The sequence below is a fragment of the Bos grunniens genome, chromosome 25 (genome assembly GCF_055505025.1).
Source record: "Bos grunniens cultivar Pamir isolate PY7600 chromosome 25, Bosgru_T2T1.0, whole genome shotgun sequence".
Classification (NCBI taxonomy): Eukaryota; Metazoa; Chordata; class Mammalia; order Artiodactyla; family Bovidae; genus Bos; species Bos grunniens.
The window spans coordinates 23,897,226-23,923,036 of NC_141189.1; the positions used below are offsets into that span (position 1 = coordinate 23,897,226).

At 41.7% G+C, this 25,811-nt stretch overlaps 1 protein-coding gene across 1 annotated transcript in view; it reads left to right on the top strand.

Annotated features, from left to right (window-relative positions):
- Window positions 1–25,811, top strand: part of DNAH3 (dynein axonemal heavy chain 3) — a 247,772-nt gene that overhangs the window by 81,784 nt on the left and 140,177 nt on the right. Inside the window, exons 26-34 of the mRNA XM_086375467.1 lie at window positions 660–770; window positions 8,223–8,337; window positions 15,048–15,246; window positions 16,999–17,107; window positions 17,335–17,448; window positions 18,208–18,384; window positions 20,904–20,995; window positions 23,269–23,488; window positions 24,081–24,215. Of these exons, the coding sequence (XP_086231593.1) occupies window positions 660–770; window positions 8,223–8,337; window positions 15,048–15,246; window positions 16,999–17,107; window positions 17,335–17,448; window positions 18,208–18,384; window positions 20,904–20,995; window positions 23,269–23,488; window positions 24,081–24,215 (1,272 nt within the window). The remainder of the gene's footprint in view (window positions 1–659; window positions 771–8,222; window positions 8,338–15,047; window positions 15,247–16,998; window positions 17,108–17,334; window positions 17,449–18,207; window positions 18,385–20,903; window positions 20,996–23,268; window positions 23,489–24,080; window positions 24,216–25,811) is intronic.

The window sequence follows — 25,811 nt, forward strand, 5'->3', positions numbered from 1 at the left end:
GCAAAATGAAGACTATAGCCAGGAGACAGCATTTCAGATACATCTGAGAAACTGCTCCAAAGAGGTAAAAGAAGGAAGGTCAGTGTATATATGATTTTGGTGAAGGGGGAGTATGCACAATCAAGCACATATTATTTACAGAAGGTTTTTTTCTAGTCTCATGAAGGTTACTGCTAATCACAAGGAGCAGATACCACCATGAAGGATTTTAGTGTTTTTCTAGATAAGAGGATTTTCAAGAATTGGGCTCATAAAATCATCTCCTGAAAATATCTATCTGAAGACCTGTTCTGCCAGTTTTTCCCAGAGCTTAGAGTGACTTATTCCTGATCACCCTGAACTCCTTTCAGAGGGGTGTTGAATGTAAGCAGCTGCAGCAGCTCATAATTAATCCTTGTAGATGTAGATGGCAAGTGCCAATTTGTAGGTGATGGGATTAATGAAATTGTTGGTGAGGATCTTTTTCTTTTCTATAAAATTCAGGGAGGAAGACATAAATCAATAATCCCAGAAATGTTAAGACTTGTATGTAACCTTTGAGGCTGGGGATGACTTTTGTTTTTGTTGAGGGGATAAGATTGTGGTGGATATTTTAGGAAGTCAGTTTAAATCACACAAGATGAACTGACCCTGCAAACTGCCCTCCTGCACTTTCCCAGGTCCCCCGTAATCAGTGGGTCTTGCAATGGCCTGGCCAGGTGGTTATCTGTGTCTCCTCCATCTTTTGGACCCAGGAGGTTTCCCAAGCCCTGATTGAAAAGACCCTACCGGTAAGTGAGCCTGTCATGAAGCTTATAGAGGAGATTTAAGCTAGATTATGATTTGAATGATGTATAATTAGAGTGCCATTTTTCTAAAGAAAACATAAATAGCCCCATGGTGTCACAGAAGTCAGGGTTTGCTTCAGGACACATGTTTGGAATTAGGACTGTCCTCAAGTTCTGTAGTGCAAGAACTCTCACATTTCTTCCTAGATGGAAATTCTAGGCTAAAGGATCTTAACTTTTATCATCCTTTCCTTCCAAGTGCCAACCTGGCAGAATTTCTACCAACAGAGACCTCTTCATCTTTTTCCTGTGCCGAGAAGCCACCTGGTCCTGTTTTCCTCTCTTCTTTCTCCACCATATCCCTTTTTACCACGCCCAGTCCAACACTCACCCACCTCTAGCTTTTTCTTCAACTTTCTCTTGAAACCATGAATACTCAGGTCCTGCTAATCTTCAGATACAGACACATATTTCCCCTTAACTCTGCCACTAATGCCTATACTTGAGAGTTCAGGACCTAGATGGACTTGAGTTCAACTTCTGACACCTTTACCTGTTAGCTATGTGACGATGGGCAAGTTACCTAACCTGAGTCTCAGTCTCCTTGTCTATAAAATGAAAAGAATCATACCACCACACCTTACTACTGTGCAGGGTTAAATGAGATGCTGGTAAGTTATTCAGTATCAAGATCATAGGCTATAAACCCCACAGGGAAAAGGCCATGTCTGGTTTGCTCATTATTATATCTCAGGGGGTTATTGCAGTGCCAAGAAGTTGCTTGATAAATATTTTTTGACTGAGTAAATGGTAACTCCATTCCCAACATTTTCACCACGGTGTAATTTTCTATGATTATCGCATCAGATCTGCTGTTATTCCCCCTATATATGATTATCTGGGAGCCAGAATATATTTTAATTTGCTATATTTTGCTTTATACATTAAAATTAGAGCATTAGTATTTGATCAAGTTGCAATTTTTGGCAAGGGAAGCAGCTTCACAGAGATCATGGGGAGATCGAGGCAGGAGCAGGGTAGTAGCCAGCGCCCCAAGTTCCCAGCAGGATGGGGCAGGAGGCCAAGAAGCACTGCGCACTCCCTTCCGGGCAGCCGGACTTGCTGAGTCTGGATAATAATGCCGAGGAACTGGAGGGGAGGAAAGGAGGGGCCAGAGCTCAGTCAGCAGAGGGCCATGCAGGCAGCAGATTGTCCCCAGGTTGGCCAGCAGCAGAAGCAAGGCCAGGGAGCCCTCCACTCCTGGGCATCCTCCAGCCTTGGCTCCAGCCTTCTGTAGCCCCCCTTCCTAGCAACTCCAGCAGGGCCTTGGCTCCATCCCGCCGGACAGCACATTGACAGACACGCTGCAGCCTGTGAAGGTCTACACACTGAACATGGACCAGCAATGGGACAGCCAGGGCACCAGGCGTGTCATCCAGCTACAGGGAGTGGCTGAAGGCATGTCCTTGCTAGTCAAGGCCTGATAAAATGTGGTACCTTGCAGAAAGGAATGGCAAACCGTTTCAGTATTCTTGGCTTGAGAACCCCATGAACAAAATGAGAAAGCAAAAAGATGACACTGAAAGATAAGCACCACCCTCCCAAGTCAGTAGGTGTCCAATATGCTACTAGGGAAGAGTGGAAAAACAACTCCATAAAGAAGGAAGAGGCTGGGCCAAAGTAGAAATTTTATTCAATTGTGGATGTGTCTGGGGATGAAAGTAATGTCCCATGCTATAAAGAAAAATATTGCATAGGAAGCTGGAATGTTAGGTCCATGAATCAAGGTAAAGTGGATTTTGTCAAGCGGGAGACGGCAAGAGTGAACATCAATATTTTAGGAATCAGTGAACTAAAATGGATGGGAATGGGTGAATTTAATTCCGATGACCATTATATCTACTACTATGGGAAAGAATTCCTTAGAAGAAATGGAGTACCCCTCATAGTCAACAAAAGAGTCCAAAATGCAGTATTTGGATGCAGTCTCAAAAATGACAGAATGATCTCAGTTCATTTCCAACAAACTATTTAACATTATAGTAATGCAAGTTTATGCACCAACCACTGATGCCAAAGAAGCTAAGTTAAAACGTTCTATGAAGACCTACAAGACTAACACCAAAAAAAAAAAAAAGATGTCCTTTCATCACAGGGGCCTGGAATGCAAAAGTAGGAAGTCAAGAGATACCTGGACTAACAGGCAAATTTGGCCTTGGAGTACAAAATGAAGCAGTGCAAAGCTAACAGAGTTTTGCCAAGAGAACACACTGGTCATAGCAAACACTCTCTTCCAACAACACAAGAGATGACTCTACACATGGATATCACCAGATGGTCAATACTGAAATCAGATTGATTATATTCTTTGCAGCTGAAGATGGAGAAGCTCTATATAGTTAGCAAAAACATGACCAGGAGCTAACTGTGGCTTGGATCATGAACTCCTTATTGCCAAATTCAGACTTAAATTGAAGAAAGTAGGGAAAACCACTAGCCATTCGAGTATAACCCTTACAGTTATGCAGTGGAGGTGACAAATAGATCAAGGGATTAGTTCTGGCAGACATAGAGCCTGAAGAACTATGGATGGAGGTTCATAACATTGTATAGGAGGTGGTGACCAAAACCATCCCCAAGAAAAAGAAATGCAAAAAGGCAAAATAGTTGTCTGAGAAGGACTTACAAATAGCTGAGAAAAGAAGAGAAGTGAAAGGCAAAGGAGAAAAGGAAAGATACAGAGTTCTAGAGAATAGCAAGGAGAGATAAGAAAGCCTTCTTAAGTAAACAATGAAAAGAAATAGAGGAAAGCAATAGAATGGGAAAGACTAAAGATCTCCTTAAGAATATTGGAGATACCAAGGGAAAATTTCATGCAAAGATGGGCACAATAAAGAACAGAAAGAGCAAGGACCTAACAGAAGGAGAAGAGATTAAGAAGTGGCAAGAATACACAGAACTGTACAAAAAAAGATTTTAATGACTCAGATAATCACAGTGGTATGGCCACTCAAGTAGAGCCAGACATTTTGGAGTGTAAATTCAAGTGGGCCTTGGGAAGCGTTAGTACAAACAAAGCTAGTGGAGGTGATGGAATTCCAGCTGAGCTAGTTCAAATCCTAAAAGATAATGCTGTTGAAGTGCTGCACTCAACATGCCAGCAAATTTGGAAAACTCAGCAGTGGCCACAGGACTGGAAAAGGTCAGGTTTCATTAAAATCCGAAAGAAAGGTGATGCCAAAGAATGTTCAAATTACTGTACAGTTGCACTCATTTCACATACTAGTAGGATTATGTGCCAAATCCTTCAAGCTAGACTTCAGCAGTACATGAAGTGAGAACTTCCAGATGTACAAGCAGGGTTTTAAAAAGGCAGAGGAACCAGAGATGAAATTGCCAACATCTGCTGGATCATATAAATAAGCAATGCAATTCCAAAAGCAATATCTACTTCTGCTTCATCAATTATGCTAAAGCTTTTGACTGTGTGGATCACAACAAACTGTGGGAAATTCTTAGAGAGATGGGAATACCAGGCCACTTTACCTATCTCCTGAGAAACCTGTGTGCAGGTCAGGAAGCAACACTTAAAACAGGACATGGGACAATGAACTGGTTCAAAATTGAGAAAGGAGTATGTCAAGGCTGTATATTGTCACCCTGTTTAGTTAACTTATATGCAGAGTACATCATATGAAATCCCTGGCTAGATGACTGGAGTCTAGCTGGAATCAAGATTTCTGGGAGAAATATCATCAGCCCTCAGATATGCAGCTACTACTTTAACAGCAGAAAGTGAATAGGAACTAAAGAGCCTCTTGATGAAGGTGAAAGACTAAAGTGAAAAAGCTGGCTTAAAACGCAACATTCAAAAAACTAAGATCATGACATCTGGCCCTTCTCTTCATGGCAAATAGATGGAGAAAAAATGGAAACAGTGGCAAACGTTATTTTGGGGGCTCCAAATCACTGCAGACAGTGACTATAGTCATGAAATTAAAAGACGCTTGCTCCTTGGAAGTAAAGCTATGGCAAATTGGACATAGACAGCATATTAAAAAGCAGAGACATCACTTTGCCAGCAAAGGTCTACATATCAAAGCTATGGTTTTTCCAGTAGTCATGTATGGATGTGAGAGTTGGACCATAAAGAAGACTGAGCACCAAAGAACTGATGCTTTCAAATTGTGGTGTTGGAGAAGACTCTTGAAAGTCTGTTGAACTGCAAGGAGATCAAACCAGTCAACCCTGAAGGAAATTAACCCTGAATATTCATTTGAAGAACTGATGCTGAGGCTGAAACTCCAGTACTTTGGCCACCTAATGCAAAGAGCTAACTCATTGGAAAAGACCCTGATGCTGGAAAAGATTGAGGGCAGGAAAAGAAGGGGGGTGACAGAGGATGAGATGGTTGGATGGCATCACTGACTCAATGGACGTGAGTTTGAGCAAACTCTGGGAGATAGTGAAGGACAGGGAAGCCTGCTGTGCTGCAGTCCACAGGGTCGCAAAGAGTTGGACATGACTGAGTGACTGAACAACAAGCAGCTTCACTTTTTACAGATTTATTGTTCATAATCCTAATAGATGTGTTGTAGTTTACACTTGAAAACTGCTTTCATGTACATTATTTGAAACCTTAGAAACACTAAAAATTCTGACTTTTGCAACTGCGTCTGTGTGCTACAGTTTCCTACCTGTAAAGAATAGAATGCTTCCCATCACACATTCAAGCTCTGGAGTACCATGCATGCTGAATGATGTGCCTTGGCATCCTAAAGTTGTTGGTACAGAATTTCTATCCATTCATCTATCACCGACCTATTGTTCATTTAACAAATATTTGTTGGATATCTGCAACTGGAACTTTGCTAGGGAAAGGGAATTAGTAGTGAATCAAACAGTCATTGTCCTTGACATGAATTTACAGTCAAGTGAGAAAGATTTTTTTTAAAGGTTCCTTTATCAAGCTGTGATAAGGAAAGTACAGGGATCCAGAAATCATGGAAAGGAAGGAGAAAACTAAAAGTAAGAGAGGGTAAGATGTCCCAGAAAAACAGGGTCTAAGAGGAGACATAAAATATAAATAGGGAGTAGTCAAGCACAGATCAGGAGGAAGAGCATGAGAGAGAGAGACCAAAATGTGCAAAAATCGGACAACGAGAAGCACGGTGCATTCCAGCAACTAAAGGCAATCTGCCCAGAATTGCTGTGTAATGTGTGTGGTTAAGAGAGATGTGGAGAACAGTTCTGTCCCCAGTGGCTTGCAGACATACCGAGGGCACCAGGGATGCATCCAAAAGCCAATTAGGGGACTTCCCTGGTGGTCCGGTGGCTAAGACTCTATGCCTCCAATGCAGGAGGCCCAGGTTTGAGCCCTGGTTAGGGACCTAGATCTCTCATGCTGCAACTAAAGATCCCACGTGCTGCAATTAAAGTACCCACATGCTTCAACTAAGACTTTGTGAAGCCAAACAAATAAATAAATATTTTTTAAAGACTTTTTTATGCTATGTGTTAAGGATATTATTGGAGAAGGCGATGGCACCCCACTCCAGTACTCTTGCCTGGAAAATCCCAAGGACGGAGGAGCCTGGTAGGCTGCAGTCCATGGAGCCGCTGAGAGTCGGACACGACTGAGCGACTTCACTTTCACTTTTCACTTTCATGCATTGGAGAAGGAAATGGCAACCCACTCCAGTGTTCTTGCCTGGAGAATCCCAGGGACGGGGGAGCCTGGTGGGCTGCCGTCTGTGGGGTCACACAGAGTCAGACACGACTGAAGTGACTTAGCATAGCATAGCAAGGATATTATAATTAATAATAATAACCACCACTATTTACTGGACACTTTATTCATACCAGACATTGTGCCAAGTTCTTTACATTTGTTGTTGTTCAGTTGCTAAGTCCTGTCCAACTCTTGGTGACCCCATGGAATGCAGCACGCCAGGCTCCCCTGTCCTTCACAATCTTCTGCAGTTTGCTCAAACTCCTGACCATTGAGTCAGTGATGCTATTCAACCATCTCATCATCTGTCACCCTCTTCTCCTTCTGCCTTCAATCCTTCCCAGCGTCAGGGTCTTACTCCTCAAAATCTCTTGAAGAATAGCTTTAATTATCTAGATTTGACAGATGAGGAGACTGAGACACAGAGGGTTAAAAGCACTTGCCCAGAAGCACATAACAAAAAAATAAGGAAGGTGAGATGAGCATAGGGTGGTCTCATATGTTCTTCATTCATTTTTTTTTTTTTTAGTTAGGCAATCTGTTTTAATTTTTTTTAATTTTATTTTATTTTTAAACTTTACATAATTGTATTAGTTTTGCCAAATATCAAAATGAATCCACCACAGGTATACATGTGTTCCCCATCCTGAACCCTCCTCCCTCCTCCCTCCCCATACCATCCCTCTGGGTCGTCCCAGTGTTTTTTATTGTTTGACTCATTTTGAAATAATGTCAGACAGGCAAATAATGTTGCAAAAATAATACGAAGAATTCCCATACACCCTTCATCCAGGTATATTAACATATTAACATCTTATATAACCACAGTACAATATCCAACAACATTGATACAATATTATTATTTAACCTTTTAAACTCATCTTTTGTCTGGTTTAGGATCCAATACAGAATTATATTTAGTTTTCATGTTTCCTTGGAGAAGGCAATGGCACCCCACTCTAGTACTCTTGCCTGGAGAATCCCATGGATGGAGGAGCCTGGTGGGCTACAGTCCAGGGGGTGGCTAAGAGTCGGACACGACTGAGCGACTTCACTGTCACTTTTCACTTTCATGCATTGGAGAAGGAAATGGCAGCCCACTCCAGTGTTCTCGCTTGGAAAATCCCAGGGGCGGGGGAGCCTGGTGGGCTGCCGTCTATGGGGTCGCACAGAGTTGGACACGACTGACGCGACTTAGCAGCAGCAGCAGCTTCATGTTTCCTTTGTCTACTTTAATCTAAAAGAGTTTCAATCATTTTTGTTAATTCTGGCTTAGTGCCTAATTTATATATATTGTAAAATTCATCCTTTTTAGTGTGCATTTCTGAGTTTTGACAAGCATGTACATTTGTGTAACCATCATCACAGCCAACATACAGAACAGTTCCACACACCCTAACATTTTCCTCATGCCCTTTGTAGTCACTATTCTCAGCCTTTGGCAACTACCATTCTGTTTTATGCCCTTATAGTTTTATCTTTTCCACAACATTATAAAAGTAAAATCATACAGTATCTAGACTTTCAAATCTGACTTCTTTCAGTTGGCATTATGCTTTTGAAATCTGTCTTGAGGTTAATGACTGGGCCTGAGGGAAAGGGAGGTTGAGGGATGACATCTAGGAGTCTGGTTTGGACCATGGAGTGTGGATGGTATCATTCCAGAGAAGGAATTACCAGGAGAATACAACTTAACACGTTGTTCCTTCCTATGCCCCTGCCAGGATTTTCTGAAGAAGAGCAATGATCAGATTGCACAGATTGTTCAGCTGGTGCGAGGGAAGCTGAGCAGTGGAGCTCGACTCACCCTCGGGGCCCTCACAGTCATTGATGTCCACGGTAAGCAAGGAGGTTTCCCTAGCATTAGTGACTGATTAGTAATAGCTGCCAAGCTTGCCTCCCTCCCTTCTGGATAGAATGATTCAGGTTCCCTTTTTCATTAGGGAGAGGCTTCTCCAACTGAGAATAAATGAGGGGGTAAGGAAGAGAAATCAATGCTTCTGTGTATCTCATCTTATGTTTTCCCTCCCATCCCCAACCTTATTTCCCAGAACGCCACCACCAGCACCAAGCAGTGCTCTGAGAACGTGATGGCCACAGCCATTTCTGAGATTTACCAACTGGAAGCAATTTCCTTCTACTGATCTTAACTAATAATTTTTTGTCAAACTTCGTGCTAAGTGCGTGACATACATTGTCTCATTTTTATATACGTTTCACAGATTAAGAGCCTGTGGTTTATAGAGGCAAATAACTTGCTGAGAGGCACACAGCTAGTAAGTAGCAGAGGCTCTTTTGTAATTTGAACCTGTGTCTGATTCCAAACCCCAAAACTGGAAATGGGCAGTGATGCAGGGAGAGAATGGATAAGAGAAGATACATTCCAACTCTTCCTAAGAAAGAGAAAGAGGGAAGGAGGAAAGGAGGAGGAAGAACTGGAGTCTTTATATAAAACAAACCACCCCCACACCCTCACACCATCATCACCAAGGAAACTAGGGCTGAACCAAACTGGTTGCCTGGTAACAGTGTCTCTTTTGCTCACACACCCAGCTTCCTACTGGCATTTCATGCATCTTACTCTCCATAAAGTTGATGCTCATTTCTTTTCCTTTTTTTCTTTTCTTTTGGCCACATGGCTTGTGGGATCTCAGTTCCCTGACCAGGGATTGAACCCAGGCCATGGCAGTGAAAGTCTGGAATCTTAACCACTAGGGCACCTGGGAGCTCCCTGATGCTCATTTCAATCTGATTTCATTTGGATAGACTAGCATAAAATATGAAGGAGAGAGGGAGAAGGTGCTTTTCCTCTGGCTACGTATTTAACTTGTAGGAGTAATAAGTGAAGGCATGGTTACTGCCCAGGATGCTTCAGAGTGGTCGAGTTTATACACATGCACACACATACACATTCATGCGTGAACACATGAACATACACTGCTTTGGAAAGGCATCCCCAACCCAAAGCCTTGAGATTCAACTTGCTCTTGGATCTCTCACACACACCTGTTTTCTGGGTCCTCCCAGGAACCTGGATTGTAATTAAATTCCTCAGGAAGAATGAAAGAGTGTAATTTTGGTGTAATCTTCTGCAGGGACTCTTCAGAATTTTGGATTTTACTGTAATAAAGATTTCTCTCACAGAGAGGGAGGAGACTTACAGAAGTGTCCCTTTGCAAAGTTCTATTTCTGAGATCCCGATTGCAAGCACTATATTAGTTCTGAAGTTGAAATAACAGTTGCCTTGTGAGGTACATAAAAAATGATTTGCATAAACTATGTCCACTCATCAACTTCAGGGCTCCCATCACTGTGAAAATATTAAATTAAGCTCACAATCCTATTACAGAAAGGATAAAACCTAGAAATATATCTCTTACTTAGTTTCTCAACACCTTTCTTCCATGGAAAGACTAAACCTAACATGGGTTCATGAGATCCCTTCCTTTGCTAAGTATATCAGGCCAGGCTAATTGTATTCTCCTGGGATATCCTAGGGAGAAGGCAATGGCACCCCACTCCAGTACTCTTGCCTGGAAAATCCCATGGACAGAGGAGCCTGGTAGGCTGCAGTCCATGGGGTTGCAAAGAGTCAGACACGACTGAGCGACTTCACTTTCACTTTTCACTTTCCTGCATTGGAGAAGGAAATGGCAACCCACTCCAGTGTTCTTGCCTGGAGAATCCCAGGGACGGGGGAGCCTGGTGGGCTGCCGTCTATGGGGTCGCACAGAGTCGGACAAGACTGAAGGGACTTAGCAGCAGCAGCAGGATATTCTAGAGGCCTGGAATAGGGCTAGAAGGATAGCACTGACGATGAGATAGCATTTGTGGTAACTACATACTGAAAAGCACTCTGGGTCACTTTCCCAAGAGTTTAAGGATGATAACAGTAGTTAATATTGGGTTGACCAAAGACTTGTTCATTATTTTCCATAAGATGGCTCTGGTAGCATTTAGTTGTCTTGAACTTCATTTGAAACATTTTTCTTAGATTGTATTGTCACAGCTGTCATATAAGTTCAGTACAGTTCAGTCACTCAGTCATATCTGACTCTTTGTGACCCCAAGTATTACAGCATGCCAGGCTTCCTTGTCCATCAACTTCAGGAGCTAACTCAAACTCATGTCCATCAAGTCCGTGATGCCATCCAACCATCTCATCCTCTGTTGTCCCCTTCTCCTCCTGCCTTCAATTTTTCCCAGCACCAGGGTCTTTTCAAGTGAGTCAGTTCTTTGCATCAGGTGGCCAAAATATTGTAGTTTCAGCTTCAGCATCAGTCCTTCTGATGAATATTCAGGACTGATTTCCTTTAGGATGGACTGGTTGGATCTCTGTGAAGTCCAAGGGACTCTCATGAGCTTTCTCCAACACTACAGTTCAAAAACATCAATTCTTTGGCATTCAGCTTTCTTTGTAGTCCAACTCTCACATCCATATACAACTACTGGAAAAACCATGGCTTTGACTAGACGAACCTTTGTTGGCAAAGTAATTTCTCTGCTTTTTAATATCCTGTCATATATGTTCGTCATAACTTTTCTTTCAAGAAGCAAGCACCTTTTAATTTTGTGGTCACAGTCACCATTTGCAGTGATTTTGGAGCCCAAGAAAATAAAGTCTCTCGCTGTTTCCATTGTTTCTCCATCTCTTTGCCATGAAGTGATGGGACTGGATGCTGTGATCTTAGTTTTCTGAATGCTGAGTTTTAAGTCAACTTTTTCACTCTCCTCTTTCACTTTCATCAAGAGGCTCTTTAGTTTTTCTTCTCTTTCTGCCATAAGGGTGGTGTCATCTGCATATCTGAGGTTATTGATATCTTTCCCAGCAATCTGGATTCCAGCTTATGCTGCATCCAGCCCAGCATGTCACATGATGTACTCTGCATATAAGTTAAATAAGCAGGGTAACAATATACAGCCTTGATGTACTCCTTTCCCGATTGGGAACCAGTCTATTGTTCCATGTCCAGTTCTAACTGTTGCTTCTTGACCTGCATACAGATTTCTCAGGAGGCAGGTAAGGTGTTCTGGTATTCCTCTTTCAGAATTTTCCACAGTTTATTGTGATCCACAAAGTCAAAAGCTTTGGCATAGTCAATAAAGCAGAAATAGATGTTTTTCTGGAACTCTCTTGCTTTATTGATGATCCAACAGATGTTGGCAATTTGATCTCTGGTTCCTCTTCCTTTTCTAAATCTACCTTGAACATCTGGAAGTCCACAGTTCAGGTACTGTTGAAGCCTGGCTTGGAGAATTTTGAGCATTACTTTGCTACCATGTGAGATGAGTGAAATTGTGCAGTAGTTTGAAAATTCTTTGACATTGCCTTTCTTTGGGATTGGAGTGGAAACTGACCTTTTCTAGTCCTGTGGCCACTGCTGAGTTTTCCAAATTGGCTGGCATATTGGGTGCAGCACTTTCACAGCATCATCTTTTAGGATTTGAAATAGCTCAACTGGAATTCCATCAGTTCCTCTAGCTTTGTTCATCATGATGCTTCCTAAGGCTCACTTGACTTTGCATTCCAGGATGTCAGACTCTAGGTGAGTGATCACACCATAGTGGTTATTGGGTCATGAAGATCTTTATTGTATAGTTCTTCTGGGTATTCTTGCCACCTCTTCATATCAGCATGCATTAAAAAAAAAAAAAAACTTACCAATTTGGTGAATGCTGGAGTCCAGCCCCAGCAGGGATTCAAACTGAAGGGATGAGCAGTGTTGGCGAGAAACTGAGGCAGCCTCTCATTTTTCTTGGACTGCCTGTTTATTTCAAGCTTATGATTCTCTTTTATACTTCTACAAAAGCATTAGGTCAGAGGTTTGATATTTTTAGTTCCCATTGACCCAGATTTATTTTTCTCCAGAAATCATTGTTGCACTTCAAAAGGAGCTCCTTCCTCAGCGATTCTCTTATCTACTTTTTCTCATGTGTCCTTGTGAATACACTGTAACTCATGCTAATGTCTGGGCCACATACCACATTCCTCAGTTTATTTCTTATTTTTCTAAGTCCTGTTTGCCCCTAGTATCCTAAGCTCACTATTCTTAGAAAGGGCTTCTACCTAATAATATCTCTAAGTCCCTAATTTCTATAAGCTATAGTAGAATATGATAACATTACAGCAATCCTTATATCTTTAGCTTCTAACTATTTTAATTATTCCTAAGCCCTAAATTCAGCAAACTCCTTTGCCATAAACACTTTTCTCACAAATGGGCTTCAGATAGCAATCCCTCCCATGGCCTCAAGCTGCGGCCTGTGTGCTCACCCTGGAACACTTTTTTGTAAAAGTCCTTGAACAAATGTCAGTGATTAACTTTATGAATTACTCTTTGAGCACAGCTGCAGAAGGCTTTATGCCTTCTTATGCTCCTCTCAAAAACAATAAGCACCTTAATATTCTCTTCAGTCAACTCAGCCGAGGAAAGGGAAAAACAAGTCAGAATCACAAAGCCTAACTCCTTCATTCCGGGTCCATGCCTATAGAACAAAGGGAGGGGGTTTAGGGCCATGCCTCCATTTTGTCAGTAATGCCTAATGCGGCTCCTGACAGGTGAATTTCTCTGTTGTTGTTTTTCAACCACTCAGTTGTGTCTGACTCTTTGTGACTCCATGGATTGCAGCACACCAGATCTCCCTCTCCTTCATCATCTCCTGGAGCTTGCTCAAACTCCTGTGCATCGAGTCAGGGATGCCATCCAACCATCTCATCCTCTGTCATCCCCTTCTCCTCCTGCCTTCAATCTTTCCCAGCATCAGGGTCATTTCTAATGAGTTGGCTCTTCTCATCAGGTGGCCAAAGTATTGGAGCTTTTGCTTCAATACATCAGTCCTTCCAATGAATATTCAGGATTGGTTTCCTTTAGGATTAACAGGTTGGATCTCCTTGCAGTCCAAGGGACTCTCAAGAGTCTTCTCCAGAACCACAGTTCAAAAACATCATTTTTAGGCACTCAGCCTTCTTTATGGTCACACTCTTATCCATACATGATTACTTGGAAAAACCATTGCTTTGACTGTTATAGACCTTTGTCAGCAAAATAATGTTTCTGCTTTTTAATATGCTGTCTAGGTTTGTCATAGCTTTTCTTCCAAGAAGCAAGCATCTTTTAATTTCATGGCTGCAGTCACCATCTGCAGTGATTTTGGAGCCCAAGAAAATAAAGTCTGTCACTGTTTCCATTGTTTCCCCATCTATTTGCCATGAAGTAAAGAGGAATTTCTGTGTAGCCATTTTAATATTGAAGATGGAAGAAAAAGCAACATTTTCAGCATATGCTGCTTTACTAACTCAAGAAAGGTAAAAACACAACTGAAATGCAAAACAAAAAAAAGAAAAAAGGTTTGTGCAGTGTATGGAGAAGGTGCTGTGACTGATCGAATGTGTCATAGTCATTTTTGAAATTTAATGTTAGAGATTTCTTGCTTGATGATGCTCCATGGCTGGGTAGACCTGTTGAAGTTGTGAGTGATCAAATCAAGACATTGATTGAGTACAATCAACATTATACCACGCTGGAGATAGCTGACATATGCAAATATCCAAATAAAGCATTGAAAATCATTTGTCCTAGCTTGCTTGTGATAATCACTTTGATATTTGGGTTCCACATAAATTAAGCAAAAAATTGACCTCCTTGACCATATTCCCCAGCAATTCTCTTCAATGTAATGAAAAAATTGTGACAGGCAATGAAAAGTGGTACTGTATAATAATGTGGTATGGAAGAGATCATAGGGCAAGTGAACTATCACCAATCACACCAAAGGCCAGCTTTCATCCAAAGAGTGTGATGTTGTATACATTATGGGATTGGAAGGGAGTCCTCTATTATGAGTTTCTTCCAAAAAACTAAGCAATTTATTCCAACAAATACTCCTCCCTATTAGACCAACTGAAAGCAGCACTTGACAAAGAGCATCCAGAATCAGTCAACAGAAAAAAACACATAACCTTTCATCAGGATAATGCAAGACTACATGTTTCTTCAATGACCAGGCAAAGGTGGTCAAAAACTGGTCATCAAACTGGAAGATCTGATTTGTCTGCCATATTCACCAGACATTGCACTATCAAATGTCTATTTATTTCAGTCTTTACAAAATTCTCTTAATGAAAAAAATTTCAGTTCCCTGGAAGACGTGGGAAAAAGCCACCTGGAACAACTTTTTGCTCAAAAAGATAAAAATTTGAGGGAAGATGGAATTATGAAGTTGCCTGAAGATTTACAGAAGGTAGTGGAACAAAATGATGAATATGTTGTTCAATAAAGTTCTTGGCGAAAATGAAAAAAAAAGTGTCTTTTTTTTTTTTTTACTTTAAAACTGAAGGAACTTTTTAGTCAACCCAATACTATAAATTTATATAGTGTATAAATAAAGATGTTGCTTGAAGTTTAGAGATGGGCAGAGAGGGTAGTTGAACCTAAAATTGTTGAGATCGAGTGGTCTTGATGACATCCTCAGACCCTTCTGAGGAATCCATGAAAATGGGAGGATGCCAGTGACTCTGCAACTGTGTTTCCATGTCTGTGTCCCCACAGCTCGTGATGTGGTAGCCAAGTTATCTGAGGACAACGTCTGCGATCTGAACGATTTCCAGTGGATCTCCCAACTGCGCTACTACTGGGATTCCAAGGATGTACAGGTGCAGATGATTACTACAGAGGCCTTATACGGCTATGAGTACCTGGGAAACTCCCCCCGGCTGGTGATTACACCCCTCACTGACCGCTGCTACAGGTAAACTCTGGGCCTCCCCAGACCTGAAGGGTGAATAGAGAATTCCAAAAGGAAAATCTGAGAAAGAAGTTTGGAGCAGCTTGAGTTTGTTGTTACCTTTACCTTCTGTATTCTAGATCCTCAGATTTTAGAATTTTTACCTTAGTCAGTGTGGTCTCACAGATGGGCATTTTAGGCCTTAGGAATAAATGAGAACCCAGTAGAAGTCCTAATGCAAAGTATCGTGTTCAAATCAACAACTAGAACATTGATGCCTATCCTTGAAAATGGCACAGTGCTTAAGAAAGAAAGCTCTCCTATGGCAGGAATCAAGAAGGTGCCAGGAGATCCCATGGCCAAGAGATAGAACAGGGGCCAGGTAAAGGACCCAGGTAAGGAGTCTCTGAGCTCTGCCACCCAGTCTGATGAAGAGATTGGGCCATTCTATGCTCAGCAAATTGCTTTGCCACTTCCCTTGGAATTCATAACTTTAGAAACTTGGACTTTGTGAACTTGTCAGTTTTGTGATGTTTAGATTTTTCTTTGATTTTATATATTGTTTGAGTGCAACTTTTAAATTATAAAGGTAGTACTTGGGTTTTTTTTTTCTTTCAAAGTCCTCAGTCACTTGTTTTCTATGTTCTGTGACTTCTTCAGTCATTTATCTATTCTACTCACTATTCAACAACCATTTCTTGAACTTTACTGTGCATCATGTGTGACCTCCAGGAATCCTCAACCTAATGGGGTAGGGGAGAGAGACACACTCAGGTGATTATAAGAAAGTGTGTTAACTGAAACTATAGAAGCTCATACACAGGGCTGTGGAACCACATTTGACATATCATTCATTCTAATATTTATCTTATGCCTCCCATATGGAACTGAACAATGGGTTCTGAACTCAAGAGTTCATAATCTAGTGGGAGAAATATATTTATTTTTCATCATTCCATTAGCATTGGTGATCTTTGGAATGCAGAGGGTTTTTCACTTTCATTTGATTCATTTAGTATCAGTTCAGTTCAGTCACTCAGTCATGTCCAACTCTCTGCGACCCCATGGACTGCAGCACTCCAGGCTTCCCTGTCCATCACCAACTCCTGGAGCTTACTCAAACTCGTGTCCATCGAGTCAGTGATGCCATCCAACCATGTCATCCTTTGTCGTTCCCTTCTCCTTCTGCCTTCCATCTTTCCCAGCATCAGGGTCTTTTCTAGTGAGTCAGTTCTTCGCATCAGGTGGCCAAAATATTGTAGTTTCAGCTTCAGCATCAGTCCTTCCAATGAATATTCAGAACTGATTTCCTTTAGGATGGTGTGGTTGGATCTCCTTGCTGTTCAAGGGACTCTCAAGAGTCTTCTCCAGAACCACAGTTCAAAATGATCAATTCTTCTGCGCTCAGCTTTCTTTATAGTCCAACTCTTATATCCATACATGACTACTGGAAAAACCATAGCTTTGACTAGATGGACCTTTGTTGACAAAGTAATGTCTCTACTTTTTAATATGCTGTCTAGGTTGTCATTTAATATGTATATATTCATTTATCCATTCAATCATTCATTCAAACAAATGCCTTTAGGTGCCACCCATACATACTCAGTTGTAACACTGAGTAAAATAGAATTTTTTGTGATGATGATGATGTATTGCCCATATAATCAGGGAAAATCATGTTTAATTATTTGAGTCAAAACAAAATAAACCGAAAGCCAGTTTGTTTCTTGTGTCTTAGGACATGGCATTGAGTTCTTATTTTCTTCCCCTTAGGACACTGATGGGGGCTTTGAAGCTGAACCTTGGAGGAGCCCCAGAGGGTCCAGCTGGGACAGGCAAGACAGAAACCACCAAAGATCTGGCCAAAGCTTTGGCCAAGCAGGTAGGGAAATGCTGTCCATCCTCACACTCTTTTCCCATCCCTCTCTGGAGCCATATCCAGGGAAGTTGGCATGAAGTTCAAGATGGCTTAGAGTACCAGGCAGAGGGGGGCCCCAGCTCCTCCAGTAGAATGAGAAGAGGGGAGCCCCACCTCTGTTTGAAGGTATAGGGTGATTTAGACGGGAAGAAACCCATCCTAAATGAAGCCCACATCCTCTCTCTCTCTAGTGTGTGGTCTTCAACTGCTCTGATGGTCTGGATTACAAAGCCATGGGGAAGTTCTTCAAAGGACTAGCCCAGGCTGGAGCATGGGCCTGCTTTGATGAGTTCAACAGGATTGAGGTAACCCTGGTACTAGGCTACTGAATAAAGGGTTTGGACATACAGGGGCTTTTTTTCCTGGGCTCTTAGTTCCTCAGTGACAGGGCTTATGTGTCTTCTCTGGCCCCTTGCACAACGTAAGTACTCCATGAACCAAACAAAAACAACCCCAAGGAGACAAAATGCCTAGGGTATACATAAACATTCTCACCAAATTCATTCACTCACTTGCTCATTCAAAAATTTATTGAGCAACTACCTTATGTCAGATACTGTGTGTATGTTCATTATACAGAGATGAGCAAGAAACAATTTTGCCCTCTAGACTGTTATAGTTCATCTAAGGGAGATAAAAATTAAATGATACAAGTAGAATATGAGAGAAGTCGATATCAGTGGCACAAAGGAGTCATCACAAATGAATGAGTGGTTAATTCTATTTGGGTAGGCAGTTGAGATTAGGGAATGTAAGCATGCAATTTGAACCAATAAACACCATACATGCATACTATGGATGAAGTATTATGCTAGGTACAGGAACAAAGATAAAATACTGTGGAAACTACTTACAGACACACACACACACATGCATGCATGCATATACACACCAGTTTTCTGTTCTTTTCCCAAAACTCTAAATCATGCTCCTAACTTTGAATGTGAAGGTCTTATTCTCAGGTGATGGGGTTCTTTCTTCGCTAGGTGAAGGATACTATGGCAGAGTGGGGTGGGTGGCTGTCAGAAGCAGGAGCTCAAATCAACCAGCCATTCTCACTCCAGGTAGAAGTACTGTCTGTGGTAGCTCAACAGATTCTCAGCATTCAACAAGCCATTATCCGGAAGCTAAAGACATTCATCTTTGAAGGCACCGAGCTCTCTCTAAACCCAACCTGTGCAGTCTTCATCACCATGAACCCTGGGTATGCTGGCAGGGCTGAGCTGCCAGATAATCTCAAGGTAAACATCAGAGTGGGAAATACTGGGTGTACTTTATGGTATAGAAACCTTTGGAAGTATCCAGGCATCTCACAGAGAAGCCAAATAATAGACCATGTGACATTTTTCAACTATGAGTGAAGATGTTATTTGGCTTCAGAACTCAATCATCTCCCCAACTCTAGCCTTCATGAGGTGGGAGGAAATATATACCATAATAACCAATGGCAAAGAGGAAACAATGAACACTGGAATAAGTGTCACTATTTCTGATGTCTACAAGGGTCGGACAGTTCATATAAATGAAAAAAGCCACATAGGCCTGATAGGGACTCTGACAGATATCCCACCTAGAGGCAGCAGCCCCTACTTATTCCCAGCCTACTCTGGCCAAGCAGGAATTGTGGGACCTTCTCATTTTTTAGGAAAAACCAGCAATTTTGATTGTTACATAAAATCTTATTTTTAGATCCTGGCTTAATGCAAAAACTAAAATCATTGTAGGCAAAATAAAATCATTGTAGACCAAATAAAACAGATTGGCATATAAGAGAGCATCAAAGTTCAACACAGAGAACGCTGGTAAACCAAGACTAGAGCACACGGAGCTAAGCTAGTTAGGCCCAAGTGGTGTCCACACCAAAGCAGAATGTTCTCACTAGCTAGAGAGATAACAAGAGAGCTAATATATCCTCGAGACCTACTGTTCAACTGGCCCGAGCTACAACCATGGCAATAAGCATTGGCCCTGCTGCTACGGGAAAAGGAAAGTGCCTCTGAAGTAGGGGCGAGAGAATGCCAGCCAGGCCATCTTCAAGGGGACAGGCACTAAATGACCTTAGCATGCTGCTCTCATAGATGAAAAAAACCCAAAGTGCAAAGTGACTGGGTCTCTACCTGTGGAGCATCTAGCCCCCCAACTGCATGAAGAAAGGGAGACTTTTTTATGGGTTTTCTTTCAAATTATTGTTCCATTCCCTCGAGTGAAAGACACAAGTAAGACCTGGACAAGAATGTATATTCACAATAGCATATGATGCTCCATCTGCTAGAAATGCATTCTGATTAGTTCCTGGGATCTAATTCAAATATACCACTCCTCCTCCTCCCTGGGAATAGAAAAGAAGTCAAGGAAATCCCTACGAGTGACCCCTCCTCTCTAGATCAACATAGACCAGTAGACACCAAAGTAGAATTTGAACCCACATTTCTCATTTTATAGTGCACAATTGTTGTTAAGTCCCTCCTGCATCCCTCCCAGCTAACAACCATGCTGCTGCTGCTGCTAAGTAGCTTCAGTCATGTCTGACTTTGTGCAACCCCATAGACGGCAGCCCACCAGGCTCCCCCATCCCTGGGATTCTCCAGGCAAGAACACTGGAGTGGGTTGCCATTTCCTTCTCCAATGCATGAAAGTGGAAAGTCAAAGGGAAGTCGCTCAGTCGTGTCCGACTCTTCGCGACCCCATGGACTGCAGCCCACCAGGCTCCTCCATCCATGGGATTTTCCAGGCAAGAGTACTGGAGTGGGGTGCCATTGCCTTCTCCGAACAACCATGCTAGATCTGCATAAACAACGGTCATGAGACAGTGTAGCCCAGTAGAAAACACTCAGGGTTGGTGTCAGGAAGTCTGGATTCTAGTCTTGGCTCTACCTCTAACTGCATGACTTAGGCAAGTCTCTTCTCCTCTAAGATCAAAAATACAAAGTCACTTCAGTCATGTCCAGCTCTTTGCTACTCTATGGGCTGTAGCCCACCAGGCTCCTCTGTCCATGGGATTCTCCAGGCAAGAATACTAGAATGGGTTGCCATGCCCTCCTCCAGGGAATCTTCTCCACCCAGGGATCAAACCCACATCTCTTATGTCTCCTGCATTGTCAGGCGGGTTCTTTACTGCTAGCATCACCTGGAAAGCCCCAATAATAACAATACCTGATGTTTATTGAGCCCTTACTATGTGCTATACACCTTTTTAATCACTTCCCTTATATAATATTATTTGCCCTCATGATAACTATGAAGAGGGCATAGTTGTTAGACCATTTTGAGGTTAAAGACCTGAGGTCTAGAGGGGTTACCTAACTTATTCACAGTTGGTATGTAGCAGAACAAGGACTTGATTTTTTTAAATCAAGATCTGTCTAACTACAGGATTCTTCTGCTATATAATTATCCTGCATCCCTGAATGACTTCTGCTGTCTACATTGAACACCAGAAAGATCCAATAGTTGAATAAAGCTATTGAAACTCCATTTGGCATAGGAGGATGAAGTGTTGCTAGGATACTGGCACCTGAGGCCTTTCACACAACCATTGAGGGACCCAATGTATTTGGATAAGGCTAGTGGGGAGGTGCGTGGAGCAGTGGATCCATCTGGTAAAGACAGTCTCTGTGCACTGATTTGTCCTCCAGCCCTCCTTTCCTTGACTGTCACTGGGTGGTCTGAATGATCATGTTATTTCTCTTTGCCTCTTTAGATGTGCCTTCCCCAGTTTTCACCTTACACATTTAGGTTCTGAATGGCATTTCTTTTCCAGGCCTTGTTTCGGACAGTGGCCATGATGGTGCCAGATTATGCCCTCATTGGAGAAATCTCCCTCTACTCTATGGGATTTCTAGACTCCAGAAGGTACGTTATATTGGCTTTCCAGCGCGTTTTAAAGAAAGAGTGATTGGAATGACTTTTTGTAGGGTGAATTCAAGGTAAATTGTCCATTGGGAAAAAAAAAAAAGAGAGAAACTTGAGATATATGCTTTTACTCACAAGTTTATCTGAATGTACATAGCCCTGGTCTCTGTCTTGACCCCTTCTCTGACTAGGAAATGGCCAAGATTCCCAAGAAAGAGCCCTCCACTCCCTTTGTATATACCTGGACTACTTCTAAGGAAGACTCACTCATTTCTTCTCTATCCCTCACTGTTAACACACACACACACACACATTTCTAAATGACTGAAAGACATGAAATTATTTCAAGACTGAGTTGTTTTTGGCCAAGATTGAAGAAGAAAAATTAATATAATTTAGAATTAACTTTGTTAGCAATATAATATTTATTTATTCCAATCAACTTGATTATCTCTCACTCAAGTATTACCCAGTTTTCTGAGACACACACATACCCAAGCACCAGTCTCTTTTACACATATAACCAGAATTGTGAATATTCACTGTAAAATGGCTTTTATTTATCTATTTCAAATTTTACATTTGTCTTTTCACATTGCTTGGCCATAATCAATTGATTTTTTTGTTACCACAGATATCTCCACAAGGCCCAAAGTGTCTTTGTGGTCTGGAGGTCATTGCTCTTAATGCACAGGGCTATAGATATTCTCAACAGAATGTGTCATCCTTCCTAGGCTAAGGGGCTGCCTCAGTCATAAGAGGTTTAATTTATTGTTTTCTATAGGAGACTTAGGAGAAGGCAATGACACCCCACTCCAGTACTCTTGTCTGGAAAATCCCATGGTCAGAGGATCCTGGAAGGCTGCAGTCCATGGGATCACTGAGGGTCGGACACGACTGAGAGACTTCACTTTCACTTTTCACTTTCATGCATTGGAGACGGAAATGGCAACCCACTCCAGTGTTCTTGCCTGGAGAATCCCAGGGACGGAGGAGCCTGGTGGGCTTCCGTCTATGGGGTCGCACAGAGTCGGACACGACTGAAGTGACTTAGCAGTATAGGAGACTTCGCTTACATTTATTTGCCTGTTCAATTCATTTATTCAATTGGCAAGCCTTCATTGAGTCATCTACCTTATGCCCTGCCCAGTCCTAGGTGCTGGTGAGCAACACAGTCTTTGCTTTTAGTGTAAATCAGTCTTGTTAGACAGGAGTCCTGCAAGGAAAACATGCATCAGCACATTAGTTAGGGTAAATCTGACCTCCAAATTCCAATGGCTTAGCATAGTAAAAGTTTTATTTTTTACTCCCTGGAAATCCAAAATGGGTGTCTGCAATCAGGGGAGTTCTTCCCCAAGGAACCCAGGTAACTTATATCTTACAACTATAACACATGAGCATGGAAGAGCTTATGGAGGAGGTTTTTATGGACCAGCCCTTAAAGTGGCATACTTCCACTTCATTCATATGCCACTGGCTAGGAGTCAGCAATGTGGCCACCCCTGTGGGGAAGGCTGGGAAATGTGGTCCCCTATGTGCTCAGGGAGAATCAGATATGGTAGTGCACATGAGCATACATGTATTGTGTGCTGAGTATATTAATTTTTGAGTTGGTTTTCTTAAATTAAAAGATGGATATTGAAAAAAATTGTAATGTTACAGAAGTGCAAAATTGAGTGTCCCCTGGTGGCTTAGATGGTAAAGCGTCTGCCTACAGTATGGGAGACCTGGGTTCGACCCCTGGGTCAGGAATATCCTCTGGAAAAGGAAATGTCAACCCACTCCAGTACTCTTGCCTGGAAAATCCCATGGACAGAGGAACGTAGTAGGCTACCATCCATGGGGTCGCAAAGTCAGACATGACTGAGCAACTTCACTTCACTTCACTTCATTGTGTCCCTTAGTAGCCCCACTCTATAGGCATTAACATTGTTAATCATTCGATGTAATCTTCCCAAATGTGTCTATGTGTGGCATACACATACACTCATATATACACATAAAAGTATAAACACGTGCAATTTCTTATACAGTACATATTACACTTATGTATGTGCTTGCTATTTTTCATCCTACCTTTGAAAGACAGTTATAGTGCTTCCTTAGCTCATTATGGTAACTCTATGAAGAAACCTTCAAATGATAAGATTTTTCCATCACATTCATGGGCAAGCCTGGCTTCTGAAGGGACAGGGCACAACATGTTGGGAATGTCTGCTGAGCAGGACATGGGCCTTACTGGAGGGTCTGCAGACATGTCTTTTCCCTCCCAGTCTTGCTCAGAAGATTGTTGCAACCTACCGCCTGTGTTCAGAGCAACTCTCCTCCCAGCATCACTATGACTATGGCATGCGTGCTGTCAAGTCTGTGCTCACTGCTGCTGGCAACCTGAAACTCAAGTATCCAGAGGAGAATGAGAGTGTCCTGCTGCTCCGGGCCTTGCTTGATGTCAACCTGGCCAAGTTCTTGGCTCAAGATGTCCCTCTGTTTCAGGTAGGCAATGGTTTGGGACCTTGGCCAAACACTGAGATTCTACTTCCCAAGATGAAAAAAAATTTTGGCACCTCTTCCACTCCTTACACCCTTTCCATTCTCTAGCCAGCATCCCTATTGCCAGATACCCTCCCCCAAATATTAAGTAATAATGATAATAGCAATATCCCTAATTCTTGATGTTTAATAAAAATAGTTTCACTAATAGGATAATATTTGCTGTTGAGTGTGAGTAGTTAGTTTTTCATATCAAATATAATTAGTTTTGTAACTATTTTAACATCTATCTTCCTTACTAAGCTGTAAGCTCTTAGAGACAGAAAGCATGGCCATTTTGTTCATTCCTAGTGTAATGACTGAAATAGCACAGACATTAGCTATTTGCTGACTTTTTAAATTATTGGGAAGAAACATCATGTTTAACAAATATTGTAGGAATTTGTATTTGTGGATAAGGTACATGATTTTGGTATAGGAAAACAGGTTTGGAATTTTCCAAGGATTCCTGCTATTTGTAGATTCCATTAAAAAAAATGTTGAGGTTATATATCTGATAATTTATCCTTTTTACATCTTGAATTTTTGTTAACAGGGAATTATATCAGATTTGTTTCCTGGAGTTATTCTTCCACAGCCAGACTATGTAGTTTTTATGGAAGTACTAAATGCGAACATCAAAAAGATGAAACTTCAGCCAGTACCTTGGTTTATTGGAAAAATTATCCAGGTTGGTTCCATGTACCTATGTGGAAATGTACCTGTTTATTGTTTGCTGAGGTCAGAAATCAGAAAGAACTATGGTAGATTGGAACTGAACTGATGGCAATTGGAAATTAGAGCTGGAGGTAGAGATGAAGACATTTAATAATCCATTGTGCCTTCAATTTTCATTTCTAGGAATTGGCGTTTAAAATCCAATATTTTTCGTATCACCATCTTCCCTGGGGTTTCTTTTTTTTTTTTTTTTTAATTTAGGGATGAAATAGAACCTTTCGGAGCATTGTGCTTTGAATTAGTCAAGACTTTTTTGGTTCCCAATGATAGAATGTGAATGTGGAAGTCGCTCAGTTGTGTCTGACTCTTTGCAACCCTGTGGACTATATAGTCCATGGAATTCTCCATGCCAGATACTGGAGTGGGTAGCCTTTCCCTTCTCCAGGGGATCTTCCAAACCCAGGTATCGAACCCAGGTCTCCCACATTGCAGGCAGATTCTTTACCAGCTGAGCCATAAGGGAAGCCCAAGAATACTGGAGTGGGTAGCCTATCCCTTCTCCAGGGGAGCTTCCCGACCCAGGAATCAAACCAGGGTCTCCTGCATTGCAGGTAGATTCTTTACAAACTGAGCTATGAGGGAAGCACCCTCCCAATAATAGAAATTCAATTCAAACTGTCTTATTCAATAAAAGGGAATTTACTCACCTAACTTGAAAAGTCCAGAGATATGTTGGCCTCAGGGGCATAGTAGGATACAGATTTTATTTAGATAATGAAATCAGGAATCCATCTCTCTTCATTTCTGGATTCTGCTTCTCTCTGCATGAAAAACTCATTCTCAGGTAGGCCCCCAGTAACCTCAGACTTAAATTATCTCATGTTCAAGTCCAGAAGGAAAAAGAACATCACTCTCAGAGTGTCCTCAGCAAGAAGTCTCAGGATTAGCTTTGGATGGTGTTGATAAAGTCACATGACCATCCCTGAAGCAATTACAAAGATAAGAAGGAGACAGTAATAACCCCACCTCTGCCAGAAGTGGAGATGGAGTCAGAGCCACCCAAGTCAAGTCATGTGGACTGAAACATAAAGTGGTGGTTCCTCAGGGAAAATCAAGGTGCTGTTACTAATACATGAAAGAAGTGTCTCTACAGTCTCAATCTTGGAGAACCTTAGTGAAACTTCACCTAATTTCAGGTTTCCCTCCCTACAATCACTTTCTATGTAAAACTACCTTAAAGACATACACTGAATAATGTAAGTCTCAAATACACTTTTTCTGCAGAATCATGGAACAGAACTACAAGGGACCTTAAGTGCCATCTGGTGTTTGGCCCCATAAGAACACTGGCATCCAGAGAGGGAACAGATTTGGATTCATATAGACCTAGTTTCAAATCTCACCCCCTTCCATTTTTTGCTGTGATTTTAAGCAAGTTAGTTCAACATTCTGAGCCCCAGTTTCCTCATCTATAAAATAAAGACAGTAAAACCTTTCCCATAGAGTAATATTGAGACAAGAAATATGTAAACTGCCAGATATGGTGACTGTCATATTGTCACCATATTGTCATCTTTGTCAACCCATCTCCACAGACACGCAAAGCATC